The sequence below is a fragment of the Rhinolophus sinicus genome, chromosome 16 (assembly GCF_057876585.1).
Source record: "Rhinolophus sinicus isolate RSI-liver-muscle chromosome 16, RSI-T2T, whole genome shotgun sequence".
Taxonomy (NCBI): domain Eukaryota; kingdom Metazoa; phylum Chordata; class Mammalia; order Chiroptera; family Rhinolophidae; genus Rhinolophus; species Rhinolophus sinicus.
In genome coordinates this window covers 29,080,051-29,099,766 of record NC_142516.1, presented here as the reverse complement: position 1 = coordinate 29,099,766, position 19,716 = coordinate 29,080,051, and the positions used below count along the sequence as shown (strand labels likewise).

General features: G+C 44.4%; 1 protein-coding gene across 1 annotated transcript in view; it reads right to left on the bottom strand.

Annotated features, from left to right (window-relative positions):
- The window catches only part of GABBR2 (gamma-aminobutyric acid type B receptor subunit 2), a 337,234-nt gene that overhangs the window by 114,458 nt on the left and 203,060 nt on the right, over window positions 1–19,716 (bottom strand). Inside the window, exon 7 of the mRNA XM_088793317.1 lies at window positions 12,191–12,427. Coding sequence (XP_088649443.1) covers window positions 12,191–12,427 — 237 coding nt within the window. The remainder of the gene's footprint in view (window positions 1–12,190; window positions 12,428–19,716) is intronic.

The following is a 19,716-nucleotide window of genomic DNA, read 5'->3' as shown; positions in this document are numbered from 1 at the left end:
ATCCATCCATCCATCCATCCGCTTACCCACACATCTATCTATTCATTCACTTAACATACTTATCCATTTGTCCATCTATCTACCTCTATCCCTCCATCATCCATTCGTCTATGTCCATCCACTTACTATCTATCTACCTATTTATCTATCTATCAATCCATCCATCCCTCCATCCATCCACTCAGCCATTCAGCCATCAGCTATCTACTCACCCGCCCTCCCTATGCTCATCCTTCTGTCCGTCCAACCAGCTAACCAGTCTTCCCTGTATATCTGCTATGTGTAAAGCCCTGAGGAGATGTTGAAGGGGTTGGAGACTGGGGTGGTTATAAAAATATCTCTGATGTATTTGTTCATTTACCATCAGTTGAAAGTCAAATATAAGCAGACCATGAGTTAGCAACTGGGAACAGAGTGGTGAATCTCAGACTCTACCCTCAAGGAGCAGGTAGTAGAAGCCTCTGTTGTAAAGCTAGCCAACGACTTGAGAATTAAAATGCTTCAGTAAGGATGAACGCAAGGGTTTCCACACCGTGCTGCTTGGGTTTGAGGGCTATGTTTCAACGGTCACCACAGGCAGATTCACCCAAAGCAACTTGGCTCTTGTCTGTTTAATGGACACCCACCCCTGGCCTGACACCATATTTTATTACTAAAAACACATGAATATTGTGAAAGGGCATTAAACAAAAAGGCTATTAACCCCGCCACACAAAAACTCGTGTGTATAAGAACATAGTACTGTTTGCTGCTTTGGTAACTCTGGCCAAGAAAAACCAACATTCTGTTGTTGATTGACTTCTCTTTCTCTCTCTCTTTCCCACTCTTTTATGATTCATTTCTTAGCTTTTTAAGAGGACAACCATAGTGCTTTTCAAGACAAAGTAAAGACAAAGCAAGAAGGAGGTCACTGTTTCTGACACCTCCATCACACATGTGCCACCTTCGTGATTTCTGCAGCATCCACGTACCATCTGTGCTTTTCTTTACTAAATAGCTGCCTCTTTAAAAAAAAAACAACAACAACAAAGAAAAACTGAAAAGGAGACCTTATCTCGCTACCTTAAATGCTAGCTATATTTTTGTAGTACACATTAAAATCAAGCACAACTATTAAAATAAAGAGGGTAGGTCTGAATACCAGCTAAGATCACCTCCTCTCCCACCTCTGAGACCTGTCAGGGGATCTGTCACCACCTCTGCTCTCCTTGGGCCTGACCCAAGGGCTGGGGCCAGGTTCCCTACTAAGGCTTTACTTCATCATTCTTACTGCAGAAGCTTGCTTGCTAATTTTTAAATAAAAAAAGGAGGTTTAACAAAGTCTTCCAAGGAACAAATTTGAAAAAAAAAAAGTAATGTTAAATGTAATTTTAATGTTAATGTAAATGTTAAATGAGGGACAATGATATTGGGCTGATATGTAAAATCTCTTTTGAAAAACAAGTTTGAAAACCAGTAAAATAGATGGACAAATAGCTATCCATACAACGAATATGAATACCCATACATCACATGTTTAGTGGTGTATGCGTGAGCATATGTGAGTGTTTGCTTGTGTGCTTTTGATTGTGAGAATGTGAATTCCCAAGGTGGCAAGAGCTGCATGAATGCAACTGAAGCAACGACTCGGGGACCTACCAGCCCCAGTATTTCCTGGAAAGTTAACTACTGGTGTGTGAGGACCTAAGAGGACTGTGTGCAGCTGGTATCAAACGCACCATCCTTCTTCATCGTCCTCATAGTAATTCAGCACTTGCCATGTCCCAGGCACTCTACCTGTATAATAACCTCTGTAATCATCACAACCCTTTAAGATAGGCCTTGTTACATCCAGAAGGGATACTGGGGGACGTGCTCAGGTTCTCTCTTTATGACAGAAGCACCATCCCCCAGGTTCTGGGAATATTGGCTACTGAGGGTCCCTTACTGGGAAGAAGCCTCCCCCCTGGGGAAGAGCCTTGCCCAAGGGCACACCTTTCCCAGGGCCCAGCCATGGCCTGTTACTGGCTGATGAGAAGATACAAAGGCCCAGGGCCTGTGCCTCAATTCGGACAACTCTGAGGGCCAAATCCTGGCTCCAGAGCTCCTCTAGGGTCAGCAGTGGCCCCAGTTGCAACCACATTTTGGATCAACTTCTTGCTCTACCTAATCCTGCTGCCCGCACTGCCGTACATTGTACTTCCTGAGCTCATTCTCCCACAGATCTTCCGTACACAATGTTCTGTCTCCAAGTCTGTTTACAGGGACCCCTATCTAAGGTATTGTCCCCATTTTACAGATGAGGAAACTGAGGTGCAAAGAGATTAAGTTCTTGCTCAAGCTCACCCAACTAGCAAATAGAACCAAGATGTGAACCTAAGAAGTCTGTCTCCAGAGTCTGTGCCCCTAAGCACCTCACACTATTGCATCTTAGTAAGATGAGGGTGGGCACTCCCCTCTAGCCCTTTCTCCACCTTACCCCTATCCCTACAATTTACAATTTGTAATTGACCAGACTCCAGGTCTCTACTTGCCAATCACTGGTTTAAGCAAGAATTCTAGGAAGCCTGGATTCCACTGAAAGAGAAGAAGGGAGGGGAGGGGTTGCAATTCCTTAAGAAAATGGATCTTCTCAGCTTCCTTCACCTCCTCATGCAGGACTGGCCATCAGCCAGGTAGGCACAGAGGGTCACATCCGAGTGTGTGTGAGTAACCTCTGCATGAACGCACACAGGCAGAGCTGGCATCCATCAGTGTTCAAAGCCGTGCGTTTTGTCAGCTGAAATTTATGTCAGCTGTCCTCCTCTGATTGAAGAAGACTTCCCTCCTGCTTAGCAAGCCCATGAGCTAACATTCCTTGACACACACTGAGGGGGTATTCTGGCCTCATGCAAAGAGAAATGCATGGGATGTATTATGAAGCCCTTCAAAATTGTTTTTCCAAGTCTAAGATCAAGGTGTCAGTAGGGTTGATTCCTTCTGAGGCCTGTGAGGGAGAATCAGCTCCATGCCCCTCTCCCAGCTTTTGGTGGTTTGCTGGCAATCGTTGGCGTTCCTTGGCCTATAGAAGCATCACCCCATCTCTGCCATTGTCTTCACATGGCATTCCCTCTCTGTGTACGATGCCTATTCTGTCTCCCAATTTCCCCTTTTTATAAGGACACTCGTTATATTGGATTATCCTACTTCAGCAAGACCTTATCTTAACTAATTACATCTGCAACAACCCTATTTCCAAATGAGGTCACATTCGAGGGACTCTGGGTTATGAGTTCAAATATGGATTTTTAGGGAGACACAATTCAACCCATAACAAGGGTTATTATGAGGATTAAATGAGATAATGCATTTAAGAGCTTAACATAGTAGCAGCTATAGTGAGCGTCCAAAAGTATAGCCATTCCTATTGTCATAGCATTTGTTATTACAGTAATTGTTACCATGACCACCACGCTACTGGCTCCTTCTTTCGGGGACCTGGACAGAGTCTGTACATAGGGCTGCTGGTGAAGCTCTCCAAAGATGATACGCTCCTCCTGACTGCTTTTCATAAGGAAACAGCTATTTCCCCCCTGAATTGAGGAAGTCAAACTTGCAAGCTTTGGAAGGCTAAGCATCAATTCAAACAAATTACTAAACCACATTATTTTGATCTTTCAAATTTATCTGACAGCAGAAGGAGTAGGTTTCTTTCTGGTGCTGTATGTTATCTGCAGTCATTTGTAATTGTGCTTAAATAAATGGGGGGAGGGCAGCCAAGGAGTACACAGAACACGAGAGTGGGAGACATTTAGAGTCAGAAGACCTAGGATGCAGTTTAGAACTCGGCTCACCGCCAACGCACCGTGGGACCCCAGTGTAGCTACTGTGCCTTACGGAGCCACAAGTTCCTAATTCATTCAATCAACAACCATATATTTCATGGACTAAGGGCAAGCCAGCATTATACAAGGCACCGGAGGGACAGAGAGAATTACAGGCCCCAGGCAAAGGGCTCACAGGCTCACTGTCCGGTGACAAGGGGCAGATGGATACACAATGACCCAGTGCAGACGGGGGACCACAACATCGTCCACTATGAACATGGGGAGAATGGGTTCTGTTCTCTCTCCCATGCATCCCACATGTTGTTTGGATTGTGAGCTCCTTGGGGCAAACCTTACATCTTATTCCTGCCTGGCCCAGATCTGGCCTATAGGAATTGCTGGGGATGCTGGCTGGATTATGGAATACCTGAATGGTTAAGACCATGGGCTTCTGAGTCAGTCATATTGGGCAGTTTTGAATAAACTCTGTTACTCGCTACCTGTAGGATGTTGAGTAAATAGTTGTTTTTGGTCAGCCTGTTTTTTAAAATCTATGACATGGTCATTAATTATCTAAATTATTCATTCACTAAATAAATATTTACAGGCACCTACTATATCCCAGGCATCTGGTTCTAAGACTCAGGGATACAGCCGAGAACAAAACAGACAAGGAATAAGGACAATACGTAGCACATCTGATGGGGTCACATCCCGAAGAAGAATGAAGGGAGTTGCAATTTTCAGTAGGGTGTCAGGGAGGGCCTCAAGGAGGTGATGTGTGCAGAGACGTGACAGAGGGGAGAGCCAGCCGCAGCTCACTGGGGGAAGCATTCCAGGCACATGGAATTATACACCCCACACTGGGTGGTTTTTTGAGCATCACATTCCATAACGAGTGTACAGTGCTTAGGATGCTGCCCAGGATACAGTAGGCACTCATTAATTGGTTGCTGTCATCAGCATTATGTTAACAAATGTAATTGTGTCGAGGAAAGAAGGAGACAGAGGCTGTAAATGTACTCTGTACACAGGACAGCCACACATCAAGGATTATGATTACTATTACAGTTGTTGTCTATTGCTAGCAATTACCTCTAGGAAAGGCTCCTGACAGTCTCAAGTCACAGAGGACCAATCAGCAACTCCCCCTCCCCCTCAGGCCCTGGGACTTGAGCCTCAGAGACGCTGATGGGAGAAACAGGGAGGCAGGTAAAGGATGGGTTCCTCTCCTGCCTCAGGAAGGAAGCAGTGAGAGTCCCTCATCTCCATCCCAACACACACACACACACACACACACACACACACACACACGGAGGGGGGGGGGTTCCACCACTAGGATGAAACAGTGACACCAGCTATCATAGCAAGAACATGGGAATTGCTATTAGCAGATTCCAGAACAGATTCTGTTAATACTTCCGTTGCCAGTTCTGATTATTGACTGGGTTGAAAAGGCATTATAGTTTATAGAAGCCTGAAAGGCAGCAGAGGAGGAGACTGGGACTGAATTTCTCAATCACATGTGGACTCTATCCAACGAAGTCAACTCAAGGTTACTAGTGTTTGCTGAGCTTCTAGCGCGTGTCAAGTGTTAGGCGAAGTACTGTGGTCCTTGCACCTCTGAGAGCTGCTAATTCATTGGAGGAGATAAATCTGGCTCTCCCAAGGCTGACTGTGGCAAGCAAAAGGCAACGAAATATGAGGGAGAAGAGTCTGGAACCAGGGTAGGGGAGGTGATGGAGGAGGGTTGGTGCTAAACTTAATACATAGGAAACAATTAGGTTACAGTAAAAATTCCCTCTTGAAAATGCTTCAATTTCCCGCAAAGACACATAGGATAGAGGGTTGTGTGCAAGCGATTAATGAAGGATGTGTTCTTGGGAGAAACCTGTAGGGAGAGTGAAAAGGGGAAAAGGCCAAGCTCGGATGTGGCTTCAGGGCAGGCCTCGCCTCAGCCTCATCCCATGGGGACCCGTGGAGGGGGAATGGCATTGGTGCTGTGCCACCACATCAGCCAGTCGCTGCTGCTGGCTGGGCTGGGGCATAAGTCCCAGGCACCTCCGGGCCCGGAGTCACTAGCAGGGGCACCTGAAGCCACTGGGGGGTGGGCAAACCTAACCAAACCCCTAAACCGGATTCCAGGAGCTCTGGCTCAGGCACCACCAGCGTCTGCTGCAGTTAGTTTTTGTGGATAGTGCTGAGTGGTCATTCTTAGGGCCACTGGTGTGTGAGCAGCGCTGAGCGGGACTAAAGGGAGGAACAGAAGGGAGGTCTGTGAGCAGATGCCTTCCATTTTTAAGGTGACTATCAAATCCCTAGAGTGAATGGCTGCAGGTAGAGAACTCAAAAGTGCTCCCACCGGCAGGCATGGTTTACTCCATTCTGTTTTGCTATTAAACCACTACAACCTTGATACAAGCTAATAGATTTGTTTATTGTTGAGAGAATTCCATGAGACAATATATGTGAAGCAGACCGGCACTTAGTAGGTACAGAAGGATTGTTTGCTGATCCTGAATGTTGCTTGATTAGGCCCAGCTACCCTCACCATTGGAACAGCAGTAGTAATAATACTAATAGTAAAAACGATGATGCAGTTACTGTGTGCTAAACACTATTGTTACCTCGCAACAACCTTATAAAGTAGGTTTATTTCCCTCCAGTCCACAGATGAGGAAACTGAGGCACAGAGATGTAAATAATTTCCCTGAGGTGGCACAGCTCTAAGTGGTAGACGGTGGCCTCTTTTTGACTGACTTCTCAAATTTGCGTTTCCTGTTACAGTTCATCACTGCCATGCCCCAGGCAATGGAGCGTTTTATCTGAGTTTGAGGGTGGGCTGGTTAGCCAGGGAATAGAGGCAGAGAAATCAGCTTCTGAAATCAGCTCCTATGTTAAGTTTGTGGATGATGTAATTCCACTGGAACTCTCTGGGCCTGGGATGGGGTGGGAACAAGTGGGGTGTAGAGGACATACTGGGAGGGTTTGTTGTTGATCAAGAAAGGCTCATGAATGGGGGCCCTTAGAATAAATAGGAATCTGTGAGTGGCCTCGGGAGCCAGCCTGAGGTCATCGGACCAGCCCCACTTTCTGGGTCATGCAACAGACTTCATACTTGGCCTGTCGCCGAGCTTCGGACAAGTGATCACCTCAAGTCCAAAACTGAGAAACAGGTGGAATCACGAGAGTCCAGGGGCTGGAGTCATGGCTGGAAAACTGAGCAGTCCCTAAAGGGGTCAAATCCTGGATTAAAAAAGTTTTCTCTACTTTTGGTGGAGTTCCTAGTGCTCTGTTTCTTATCTCACTCAAATTCAACCAAAAAAAAAAAAAAATAGTCTGTACGCTAAATGATGACACCAAGTGTAAGGCAGAAATGACAAATGGGTGGCTAGTGGGAACGCTGAAGGTAAACTTTCGGTATTGGAGAATAAAACTGGGACCCCAAATGATCAGACAGGCAAGGGAGATGTGCTACCTCTACCTAACAAGACATTTAACTCATCTCTGTGTGTGTGTGTGTAAAGTTTCATATTTGGATAAAAAATTAACTGTACAACTTCAAGGTCACAGTAGGGCAAGGCGACACAGGGTGTGAAATAAATGGGGTGTGAATAGCTTTAGCGAACAGTGCGATTTCCCTGGGAGAAGGAACTCGGTAGCTTCCTCTGCCTACATGGTTCCAAGTATCAGGAGTAACTGGTTTCCAACCAAACTGAGTTTACTCTCTGATGTATGTTTTTCAGGCAAAACATTGGCAGTGGGAGGAGAGCAGCAGTACTTGAGACTTAGTAGAGATTACTATTTTGCATAAAAACTTTAAGAGACACACTGGTGAGGGCTGGATTCTTGTTCACCAGCAACAAAAGCAAATAGATCAATAAACTGCAAATTGCCATCTTCTGGTCTTTGTCACCTTCTGGGTGAAATCAATTAGAAGGGAACAGCCATCAAAGGTGGCATGCCTGAACCTAAGGCTGTCTGTCGGCCTCTCTCAACAGATGTTAAATGGAGATGTCCAGACTCACAGCTGGCCAAGAGAAGCTGTGCAGAGAATGGAGAATGGGTCTATTATTTAAAGGAACTTACGGGTTACCCTCTGCAGCTGTGGCCACCCAGAGGGAATGAGGAAGTGATCGCAGGAAATAGTTTAGCAAGAATGGGCCCTTTTCTCACAACCAAGGATATTCCCTAGGAGCTTCTTTCAATTTTTTTCTCTATCGCCAAATTTTCTTGGATGTTTCATAGCTCCACACAAACCTGGTGTACCTAACTTCAGTAACTTGATAGAAAAAAGTATTATGAGTATTACATTTTCACAATAGGGTCTAATGAGATTTTATTAATTTAGCCTCTGTCATAGGTGCCACAGACTAAATATAGTGTCATTTTAAAAGACAGCTCAGAAGAAACATTTACTAAAGGGGGGTATACTGCTGGTTAGAGCCATCCTACTTTGGTCTGACATACCCAAAGGATTTGTCCACTTTGAGATTTGGGACACCATCCTTGTTTTAAGAGACTGGAAACTGAGAAGAATTTAAAAATGATTACCCCCCAAAAATTAACACTCTTAATTTTCACCTGAATTCTTAGCACATGTTCCTAGGCATGTTTTGAAGAGTTATATCCTTTTGTCAATGAATTGAGTACATCTCTGGTAGTAAATGAGTTCCTGGGAGTGAATGAACACAGGAACTAATACATCTCTGACAGGGTTTAAAATCAAAATGTGTGTTGTGTGTGCGCATGCAAGCCTGCACAGTACTGGAGCCCCAAGCAAGTCTCAAGGTTGCTATTTGAGAATCATCTGGACTGCTTGTTAATAATGCGAATTTCTTGGCCTTACTGCGAAGTCACTGTATCCTAATTTCTGGGCCATGCCTGGGAAATCTGAATTTTTAATGAAGCCCTCTGGGAGATCCTCACCCATACACAAGTTTAGGAATCTATGCTGTAAACACACTCTGCTGAGCTGGGATTCCCAGAATTCTCTGGGCTTTTGAGATCTAAATAGCCAATTCCAGCCTGACTTTCTGGTCACATGTTTGACAGAAGCGTGGGTTCCAGGTGGGGAAGCATTTTGAGATTTGCAGACGGTAGAGAGGTTATAACAGGGCTAAAAATCAGAATCACGCACTCAGGGAATTCGTGGTGGGCAGGACCCCCAAGCCATCCATGCACAGGTAGGGACAGAGAATCCTGTTTCTGGGTGTTCCCTGAGAATGGTAGCCAGGGGGAGAGCGCCTTAAGAAGATAAAACAGAGTTGAGCCCCAAACTAAGCCAGATTCACAGGCTGGGATGTGTGGAAGAAATCTCTTCTTCAGCATGCCAGACAGGAGCCACAGGCCCAGCTCCCAGCTGAGAGTGTGCATACTGAATCAATTGAAATTGAGTCACGGATATAATTAATTTAATGTGTTTAAATGATTTTCCGTATAGTAAACATGTTGAATGAGGGTGACCCAGAATAAAATGTCTGCCTGAGAGTGGAAAAATGGATACTGTGTGTGCTGTGTAATGAAAACCCTTCAGCAACAAGGAAATGCTTCCATTTATGTCCACCTTCCCTGTTCCTTTCTAATTCTTTATTTATGGCTGAACTTGGCCTTCTGTGGTCTCCTTGGACCACAGAAAACACTTTTTATTTTGTCAGAAAGCGTCCTTTTTTTCTCTGATCAAAAGAATTTTAACGAAACCTGTCTACAATCCAGAGACACGCACCTGTTAATAGGTGACAAAGGGGATAAGGAGAAAGGGGGGGAAAGTGAAGAACTGTTTCTCTGTTGCAGTCTCTTTCTCAGCTAAAGGGGGACGTGTGCAAAGAGGAGGAGAAGACAGACGGACGCTGAGGGTGGTGGGGCAACCTGAGCTCTCTTGCTGTGCTGAATCAACGGTCTTTCTGTGAGACTTTGAAACCTCCCTGTCCATACATCAGATAATTCATCTGCAACACGAGCGGGTCAAATCTAAGCATCTTTAAGACCGTTTTCCGTTCTGACATGTGCTTAATTACGAGTCACAAGCCAAGGCAGGCATAAATATGTGTCAAGGAATTTCCCATTAAAAAGAAACTCATCTTCCAGCCGTGTAAAGCGATTCAGTCTCATCTAATTGCTCATCAAGTAGGGATTATGAATGATGGCTTAGGTGAAAAGGAGCACGGAGAAGTCATTATAAATCATCACCAACTAAGACACATCAGGCAAAATGCCGAGGTCTCGGATTATGAGACACAGCAAAATGCCTCCTAGATTCTGTAGCTCTCTATCCAGCCATTTCAACTTGGGGGATTAGGAATTCATTCTACTAAACAAGAAGCAAAGCGTGAAAGGAAAACCTGGACGACTGTACCCACGTGTTGAGACAGCTGTGCTGCAGTGTTACTGGTGGGACCCCAGACGAATCCCACCCCTCTCTAAGTCTCAGTCTGGATCGGTACCACGAAGAGAAAGGCTCTCCGAGGTCTTTGGTGCTCTGTGGAGACTTTCGGAGGAAGGGGTCCTGGGGCTGTGGGGACGGGTGACGAGGGGCTGTAGGAAGAAGGACCTGGACAGATGGCTGGTCCTCTGTTCAAAGGAGAAGCTCCTCTATCATCCGTATGATATACCAGTCACCATGTGAGATTTCATAACAAGAGGTTCTGAGGATAAAAAAAGCTTTTTTTAAACCACTCTTCTGAGGGAAGCTGTTAAATGTTCCAGTCCGAATGTCGGCTGTGCTATAACGCCCACTTTGCTGGTTCTCAAGCTCCAGTGAGCATTAGAATCACCTAAAGGATTTGTTAAACCACAGCCTGCTGGGCCCTGGAGATGCTGATTCAGTGGGTCTGGGGTGGGGCTGGAGAACTTGCATTTCTAACCAGCTCCCGGGGGTTACTAGTGCTGGCCAAAGCACACTTTGAGAACCCTTGGCTTTTAAGAGAAAGGCCAGTCTCCTTAGCTTGTCCCTTCAGAATTGGGCTATAGTGGATACCTTCTCAGCCTCATCATCCTCCTTTTCAATACTGTCTGCACACAGGCATGCGTTTCTCTCTTGCTCACCACACTCCGTCTTCCCAGACTGCCAACCTCCTCTCTGCATGTCTGAGGCACAGCTCACATGCTGCCTCTTTCAAACGCCTTCCCTGACACTTTCACCAAAGGTCACAGAAACCCCTTTGGGCTCACACAGTTGTTTTTCTCCCATGGTGCTGAACACCTCCTGTTCTCGTTTGCATTCGGGTCTGGCTCCTGCATCTGCACCACGGCCTCCAGGATAGGGAGCCCATCTTACTCACCTCGGTGCCCACACCATTGTCTACACCCCCAGTACCTGCACAGGTACTCACACCTGCCCCACCAGACCAACAGTGCAAGCTTGAGCGTATGCACAAAGGAATATGAACATTTAATAAGAAATGCACCAATCAAGCCATCTTAGCTACCCCTCTTCACACCCTAAGAAAGACTGATTCTGTAAATGACTCTTTAAAACACAAGATACTTTAGCATTTCAAATCATACTTTAGACAAATTTTTCGTATTTCCTGGGAGCAGAGTTAATGACAAATACATCATCATAAGACACAAATAACTACCACTTATGTCCATTATGAGAAGGTAGTATAATGCAGCAATTAAGAGCCAGACCCAATTGAAATCCCAGCTCTACCTCTGATGAGCTGCACTACTTAAATGCTCTGAGCTCCAGGCTCCTTACCTCTAATGGGGATAATAATAGTACCTACTTCCTATGGATGGCACATGGATGCAATGAGACCATTTTAACCATAACAATAGCTAGCATTTATTGAGTGCTTAGCATTGGACCTACATTATTGAGTCGTATCTACATAAAGTGCTTAGCACAGTATTTAGCACATAATAAGCATTCAAGAAATACTAGCCATTATTATCATTGCTAATTTCCCCAACTTCCATGCAAGATGTCTATTATCCCCACTTCCCAGATGAGAAACTTGAGGCTCAGAGCAAGTTGCTCATTCAACAAATAGCAGTTTTTACTTTGTAATGGCTAATCTTCATAACTATCCCACAAGGCAGGTATTATGAAAACTCCACGTTTAAAGACGTGAAAGTGAAGGTCCAGGACTGGACTCTGCCTTTGGGTCTAGAGCTTCTGCTGCCCACCGCACCTCACCATCTGGTGAATTCCACCTGCTCTGTGTGCAGTCAACTCACTATAGCCTTTCGAATCCATGAGTTATAGAGACGCATTTTCCCAGCGCGTCAGAGAGCACCACTCCACCTCCCGTTTCAGCAGCCCTGAAATCCTGTGGCCCGCAGGACATTACTTCAACAATCTGAGAGAATGGGCCCAACGTCACAGGGTGTGTGACACAGCCCGTCTTGCCGGGTGCGTCTCTAAGGGGCACTAAGGAAACAGAGCCTGGGGGACTGACCGTGACCCCGAAGAAGTTGGTCTCGTTCATGGCGTTGAGGATGATCCTGCCCAGCGTGCGGTCTGTGTAGTTGAAGTCCTGGATCCGCTGGTGCCGGCTGCTGGCGTGCAGCGTCTCCATGGCCCGCTGCAGCGTCTTGGCGATGACCCAGATGCCATCGTAGGCGTACCCGTGGAACTTGCTGGGCCCCACGCCCGACCGCTTGTTGTTGTACTCTCTTTCATACTGCTGCGGGGTCTGGAAAACCAGGGGTCGGAGGACACCACGTTACAACCGGCGGGGACATCAGGTGACAGTGTGGAGAGCTGAGACTCTCCAAATGCCTAGGCTCTAAATGAGATAAGATGCATTATCTCATTTAAATCGCACAGAAACCTCACCTGGTGGGTACTATTCTCACCCCCACTTTATAGGTGAGGAAACTGATTCAGGAAGGTTGACTTGTCTAGGGCACCAGAGGTAGTGAGTGGCCAGGCTGAGATTTGAACCCTGCCTGTCTGGCAAGGTAAGGGTAACGGGATAATGCACCCTAACAAGGGCTCCCCTTGATATTTGCAGGGCTTGGAGCTAGAGTACTAGTGGAGGCCCACATACCATATGTCTAAAGATGTAAGTTATAGACAAGCCAATAAACTGTTCAGTAAAGTATTTTCTATCTCCCCACCATAATAAATATATCTTTCTAATGATCTGAAAGGCCAAGTTTGAATTCAGAATTCTGGGGTGCCTCAGAGCTTCAGGATGGACACAGCAGCACAGGGGGAGCTGGTCTTGCCCTGCGGCCCAGCCAAGCTCAGCCCACACCGCCTCCATCTTCCAGCATCAGCAGCCCCTGACCACTGAGATACAGATCACCCTCAAGAGGACTGACCCAGACAAGAGGCTCCCCGGGCCTGGGAAGCAGCACCTGACATTTGGGCAGGGTATTCAGGCCCTGGTCTCAGAGGGAGCGAGGTGCAGGCTGTGGGTGGGCATGTCCCAGTGGCCTGTGGATTCTGAGCCCACTGGGTCTGAATGAGGCCCTCATAGAACATGGGCCTAGGGCAGGTCCCAGGTGCCCAGGTGTAAGGGCTGTTCTGACCCGACATCATATCCCCTCCTCTTTCCTCTTCCATAATATAGCAGCATTTTTTAACGAAGAATTTTTTTCTCCCATTGAACTGAATTTCATAAAAAGTTTCATTGGTGATATTAACATTCTGATTTGGTCACAAAATGCTGAAAGTGCCTTTTTATTTTAGTCCCTGAGGATTACACGTCCAAATGAATGCCCCGGGGAGCCCATTAGCCTCAGCCCTCTATGGCCTTTTCTCTTCTGACCTCTGCTAGAAATGTCATCAGAGCTCATAGCTCAGTCTTTGGAAAAACCCTCTTTGGGGACAAATCACAAGTAGCAACCATCAGTTCAGTGTCAGTTTACACTGGGAAGGGTCCTTAGATGCACTTATACATGACTCTCCCCCACACCCCTCACAGCTGGAGACACAGAGAGGTCCAGAGATTTGCTCAAGGTCACACAGCTTGTGTTTGTGTGTGTGTGCACATGTGTATAGCTAGACTGGTCCCATTCCATCCCTGCTACTTTTCTCATTTTTTACTTTTGAGGGCATCATCGCTTTTTGAAAACCACCTCAAGTTGTTTGGGGCCATGTCTAGTATATAGGAGGGTGGTATCGCTGAGCCATCTAAGGCTGGGAGTCCTGTGGCTGGAGACTGAGTCTCTTGCCCTTAGCTGAGTGGGGTCACTCACGCAGGAGCCTGGGGACGGCCAAGACCCTCCCACCGTGGACCATGCAGGAGAGGAATTCTGCCTGACCGAATGTGAATGCTGGTGTCCCAGCAACAGATCTAGCTCCTTTTTTATTTCGGCTCCTGTTGAATGACTCAGGTTTTATCCCTGTTTACAGTTTTCTTCAGAAATGCATCACGTCCAGCCATCACATTCTGTTCATCAATCAAAATACACAGCAGAAACTCTCTTCAAACCAAAGGTTCTTCAAGGAGACAGCAATCTCCAGCCCAGCTCAGCCCCTTCTCACCATTCATCACACCCCTACCCACCGAACATCCCCGTGGGCTGGCTGTCTGCAATCATCCTTCACCATTTTCCACCTCCTGGGGGAGCATGAAACGGTCCATTAGGAGGCTCTCTCTTTTCCTTAAACCTTTTGGGGCCTTCGATCACGTCAAGTTTGTTCTCACCTCCGGGCTTCTGCACTAGCTGTTTCCTCTGCCAGAAAGCTTCTGCCCCAGATCTTTGCATAATATTCTTGGCATTCAAATGTCAGCCCTTGTCATTTCTCAGCGACAGCTTCCCTGACCCACCTCTTCTAAAATCCCCTCGCCCCCTGTGTTCTCTGTCCACTGGTTCTATCTTCTTTATTGTATATTTCATATCTTGCTATTTTCTTACTTCCGTGTTTACTTGCTTATTGTCTGTTGTCCCAACTCTTTCCCCCACAACTAGAATTAAGCTCCGTGGGGTCAGGGATGCTATCTGTCTTGATCACTCAGGTATCGCCAGAACCCGAAACATTACCTACAGAGACCTTTTCTATGCCCCAGTTTTTCCATCCAAAAAAATGAGGAGTTGGACCAAGGGACCTAGAAGTTCCCTCTTAGGCATAGAGGCAAGAGCCTGGCACCATGATAAGGAAGCAGGCCATCCTGCCCTCCAGCCCCAGCTCTCTGGTTTGTTAACTGTGACCTGGGCTTGGGACCTATCTCCCCAAGTCCTTCCTTGTTGGGTGGCCATGAGGGTTCCATACAATGAAGCGTGCAAAGGACCCAGGCCACTGTCCAGCACATGGCAGGTGACCACAAATACCAGCCACTGCTGATAAGAGTAAAGGTCCAGGACGTGAGTCACACCTTTTAATGTTTCATTTTAATGCATCTTTGTAATTTTTCCATCTTTTACTATTTGGCTATATTTTTCTTTGATTTTTAAAGGCAATGTGGGTTTATTTCTGGTTAATTCATCTATTAGCTATTTTAAAAGTACTAAAAATTATTTAAACGTGTATTTCTTTAATTAATTGCTCTAGGCATAAAAGAAGTGTGGCCCCTGTGACTTCTCTCTTCCTGGATTTTGCTCGGGGAGCTTTTTCTGATGCATAGCAGAGCCATCTGAGGGCTGCTGGTGTCTGCCTTTGAGTCCTGTGTGTTCAACTCAAGGATTGCATTCAGATGACATTTCTAGACCTCTTTCCCATCCAGAATATGCCACTGACGCGTCCTTCAAGGTTTCTGCGACCCTGTTAAAGCAGGGATCCAGACCTGAGGTGTGATCTCACTAGGAGGTAAAGGAGTGCCATTTTTAAACTTCGTTGATATAGTGTATGGGGGTTATTTTTTGTGGGGATACTAGTGGGGCCGAGATCATATTGTTTATTCAATTTGGCCTTGGGGCCAACACAAACCCCTACATATCCGTTTTACACGTGTACTTGTAAATCCATATCTTTTCCATCTCCAAAACTGTTCTTCATTTTATGTAGGATAAGGGGCCAGAGGGGGATGGAGAACACTGGAAATATGACTGTTTACCTCATTTCTGGGGGCAGAGTCCTGCGAATGGGACACAGGGATAGCTAAACCTTGAAAGGTGACCGCATTCTCACTGTCCTTGCAAGAACCGAGTTGAAGTTTTTGCTACCTCCTTATATCCCAGGCCATTCATCACTTCCCAGGTGAAGCCAGCAACCAATCTCCCTTGGGCAAAACAATGACAGCAGGAAGAAATAACTGTCTGAGCAAAAGTAATAGTTGTTCTTAAAGCAGGCCTCCAATTATTTGGGGGCAGAAGAACTTCTTCCTTCCTTTGTAAAGCTGACACGGAAAGCTGATAATTACTCATTATCTGAGGTCAAGTTTATGAGATGCTAAAAGTTTCTGAGAAAATAACTTTATATAGATCATCCCAATTACTGACAGGTTGTGCTCCAGCATATTTTTGAAAGGCAGTTGTTGGAATTGGGAACATATTTTCCCACAGAAACTATGTTATAAATAGTGGTTAGGTTCCCAGGCTAGCCCACACAAGCTTGCTAACCCATAATGTGACTAAACCTTATGGGCCTGTCATCCCAACAGAACCAAGTGGAGTCCTGTTTTCTGAGAGAGAGAGAGAGAGAGAGAGAGAGAGAGAGAGGCCTCATGGACTGAATAGAAAAGGAGAAGAAGGACACACCCCTTTCCACATCTCCAACTGCCACCCCTGCAGCAGTAAAGCTGGCAGAGCTTCACCCTAGAATTCCTTGTGAGATGCTGGAATCACAGGGTTTCACGTGGAAGGTACACTAGGGGATATTTAGTCTACATCCATATTTTAAAAAATCTTCTAAGATTTCAAGAATACATAAATCAGTCACCACTGATGAAGCCCCTCCTACAATCTGATTGGATCTTTTAAATAGCAACTTCCAGGTGTTGGCTGAGCTCCTTCTGAGCCTTCTGTAGTGTTGGGAAGCTCACTCTCTCTTCAGGCAGAGCCATCCACTGAAGGAATGCCTGATGTCTATGGGACTATGCCTCCGGATGCAGAGTTTACATCTATCTCCCTGTAACTTGTATTCAGCATGCTATGTCTTCCTGTGGAGCCACAATAAACATATCTGCTCCCTCTCACGCACAACAGTGCCTCAAAGAGCTGAAGACAGTGGCATGCTTACCCCATCCCCAATGGACTGTTCCCCCCCCCCCAACTTTTAAGCCAAATAATCTCAGTTCAGACCTCCATGCTGACTATGATGAAATAGCTTATATCAGACCAAAGCTCTCATGAAAAGCATTCAGGAAAGCAGAATAAAATATAAAAAGGGTTATTCAAAGGCACCAGAAAGCAACCAGGACATCCAGGACTCGAGGAGCCAAGATTCTGGAGGGAAGAAAAATACTTTGAAAAGAGTCCAACATTCTTTGCTGTTTCCCCTTGAGGCATTTGCTGATTTGAAAGGCTAGTTAGTTGCAGGAACAGGAAGCATTGGATAAGAGCTTTCAGCAGTTCCATGGCGAGAGGAAGACAAAAACTGTAGTCCAGGGCTATAAGAGCAGCAAAGTCTTTTAGGTCAAGGTCTCAGAGGAAAAGGAACCACAAAAAAAGTGAACCCAGTATTTAAACTGTCATTTGCACTTGACATATTTGGTGATAAGTAAGCTGAATAAATAAAGCAAGAGGGTGAGAAGCCAAGCAAAAAGTGGTTGCTGGGGGGCTAAACAAATAAACAGAAGTGTTTGGAGTCTCATTATATCAGGAAGACAAGAGTTGGGATCCAGGGCCAGTAAACACCCCAAGATTTCAGTTGAGACCAGGAATAAAGACGAACCAAAATAGACCAGACCTTACAAAAACTGAAATCAAGCCTGGAATCATTTAAATTGTTGATTGTATTAAGATAATCTGCCCCTATTCTAGCTGCCTGCTTGATGAGAAACAAATCTTCTCTGGAAAAAGATAACACCACCCATAGCCTCTATAGCTTTTCATATCCAAGTTGATTAATCAAATTTGCCAGGTATACAAGGAGATAGGATCACATAATTTTTTAAAAAGATAAAGAAGGAAAGAAGGATGAAAGGAAGGAAGAAAGGAAGGAGGGGAGGAAGGAAAGGAGGAAGGAGGAAGGAAAGGAGAGAGAGAGGGAGGGAGGTAGGTAAAGAAGTAAAATAAGCAATAGAAACAGACCCACAGGTGATCCAAATCTTGAAGTATTAGACATGGACTTTAAAATAGCAAGGTTTATATGCTCAAAAACATAAATTAAAAGATACAGCATATCACCAAAGAACTGGAACCAATGAAAGAAAAAAGAATAAAATGGAAATTCTAAAAATAAAAAATACAATAACTGAAATTAAGAACTCAACAGATGGATGAAGCAGCTTATTAGACACAGTAGAAAGTAGGTTAGTAAACTGGAAGAAACCTTAGTAGTAAATATTCAGACTGAAGCACAGAGAGGAGAAAAGGATAGAAAATAAAAAATTAACATAAGAGATATATGAAATATGTTGAAAATGTATAACGTATGTATAATTGGTACCCTGGAATGTGAGGAAAGAGAAAACAGGCAAAAGTAATACTGAAAGGGGTAGTATAATAGAATTTTCCCCAAACACATATCAATCCACAGATTCATGAAGTTTCTATAAAGTTCTGTGAAGTCTATTCAAAATAAATCCAAAGAAAACCTCACTTCAGCATAGCATTGTAAAACTGCTGAAGCCCAAAACAAAGATAAAATCTCAAAAGGAGTTAGAAGGGGGAAAAGTATGCATTATCCTAAAAAGAACAAGGATAAGTCTGACAGCTGACCTAATAGAAACAATGGAAGCCAGAAGACAATGAAATGACATCCTAAAGTACTGAAAGAAAATAATAGGTCATCTAGAATGTTATACCTCATTAATGTATCTCTCAAAATTCAAGGTGAAAGAAAGACATTTTCAGACAACCGAAAATGGAGAGAATTTGTCTCTAGCAAACCCACAGTAAAAGAAAGACTAAGAGGAGTTATTCGGGAAGCAGGAAAATTATCATAAACAGAACAGAAATGCAGCGAGAAATGAAAAGTAATAGAAAAATGTAAAGATGTGAGTAGATCTAAATTGAAAATGACATCTGGGCTAAGAAAATTTTTTAAAAAATATTAAAGAAGAAGAACAAAGATGAAAGGCTTACACTACCAGTTATCAGTTCTTATGATAAAGCTTTAATTATTAAGACAGTGTGGTATTGATTAAGGGGTAGGCAAATAGACCAATGGAAGAAACTAGAAAGTCTAGAAGCAGATCCACACTATATACAGCCATTTAATTTATGACAAAGGTGACACTGTAGCATAGGGAATGGGGAAGATAATGAACTTTTCAATAAGTGGTCCCAAATCAATTGGTTATCCATCTTGAAAAAATTAATCTTAATCTTACCTCAGACCATACATAAAATCAATTCCATGTGGGTTCTATATCTAAATGTGAAAGGTAAAGCATAACTTCTAAAAGACAAGATAGGAAAATATCTTCATGAGCTTGGGTGGGCAAAGATGCTTAAACAGGACACAAATATACTAATCATAAGGAAGACTAATAAACTGAACGGCATTAGAATTAAGAATTTCTGTTCATCAAAATACTTCATTAAGAATGAAAAGATAAGGTACAGAATATGAGAAGATATAAGTAATACATATAACCATCCAAGAATTAATGTCCAGAGTATAAAGCAAATTTTTACAAACCAATGACAAAGAGGCAGAGAATCTGAGTAAAAGACTTGAATAGGTAATTTATAAATAAAGACAAGATCTGATCCTGTAATTGTGTGACTCACGTCACCTTGCTCACCCTAATCCCAGTCCTGATGACCTTGTTTTTATTTAAAATTTTGATATTTTGTTCATCATGGACTTGTTTTGCATTAATTTTGAATATTAAAAATATTGCATGAAAATATTTTTTCATCTTGATGAGTGAGGTTTTTGGCACCCCCTTAGATTTTGCCCTTAGTCCCAGCAGTGGGCCTG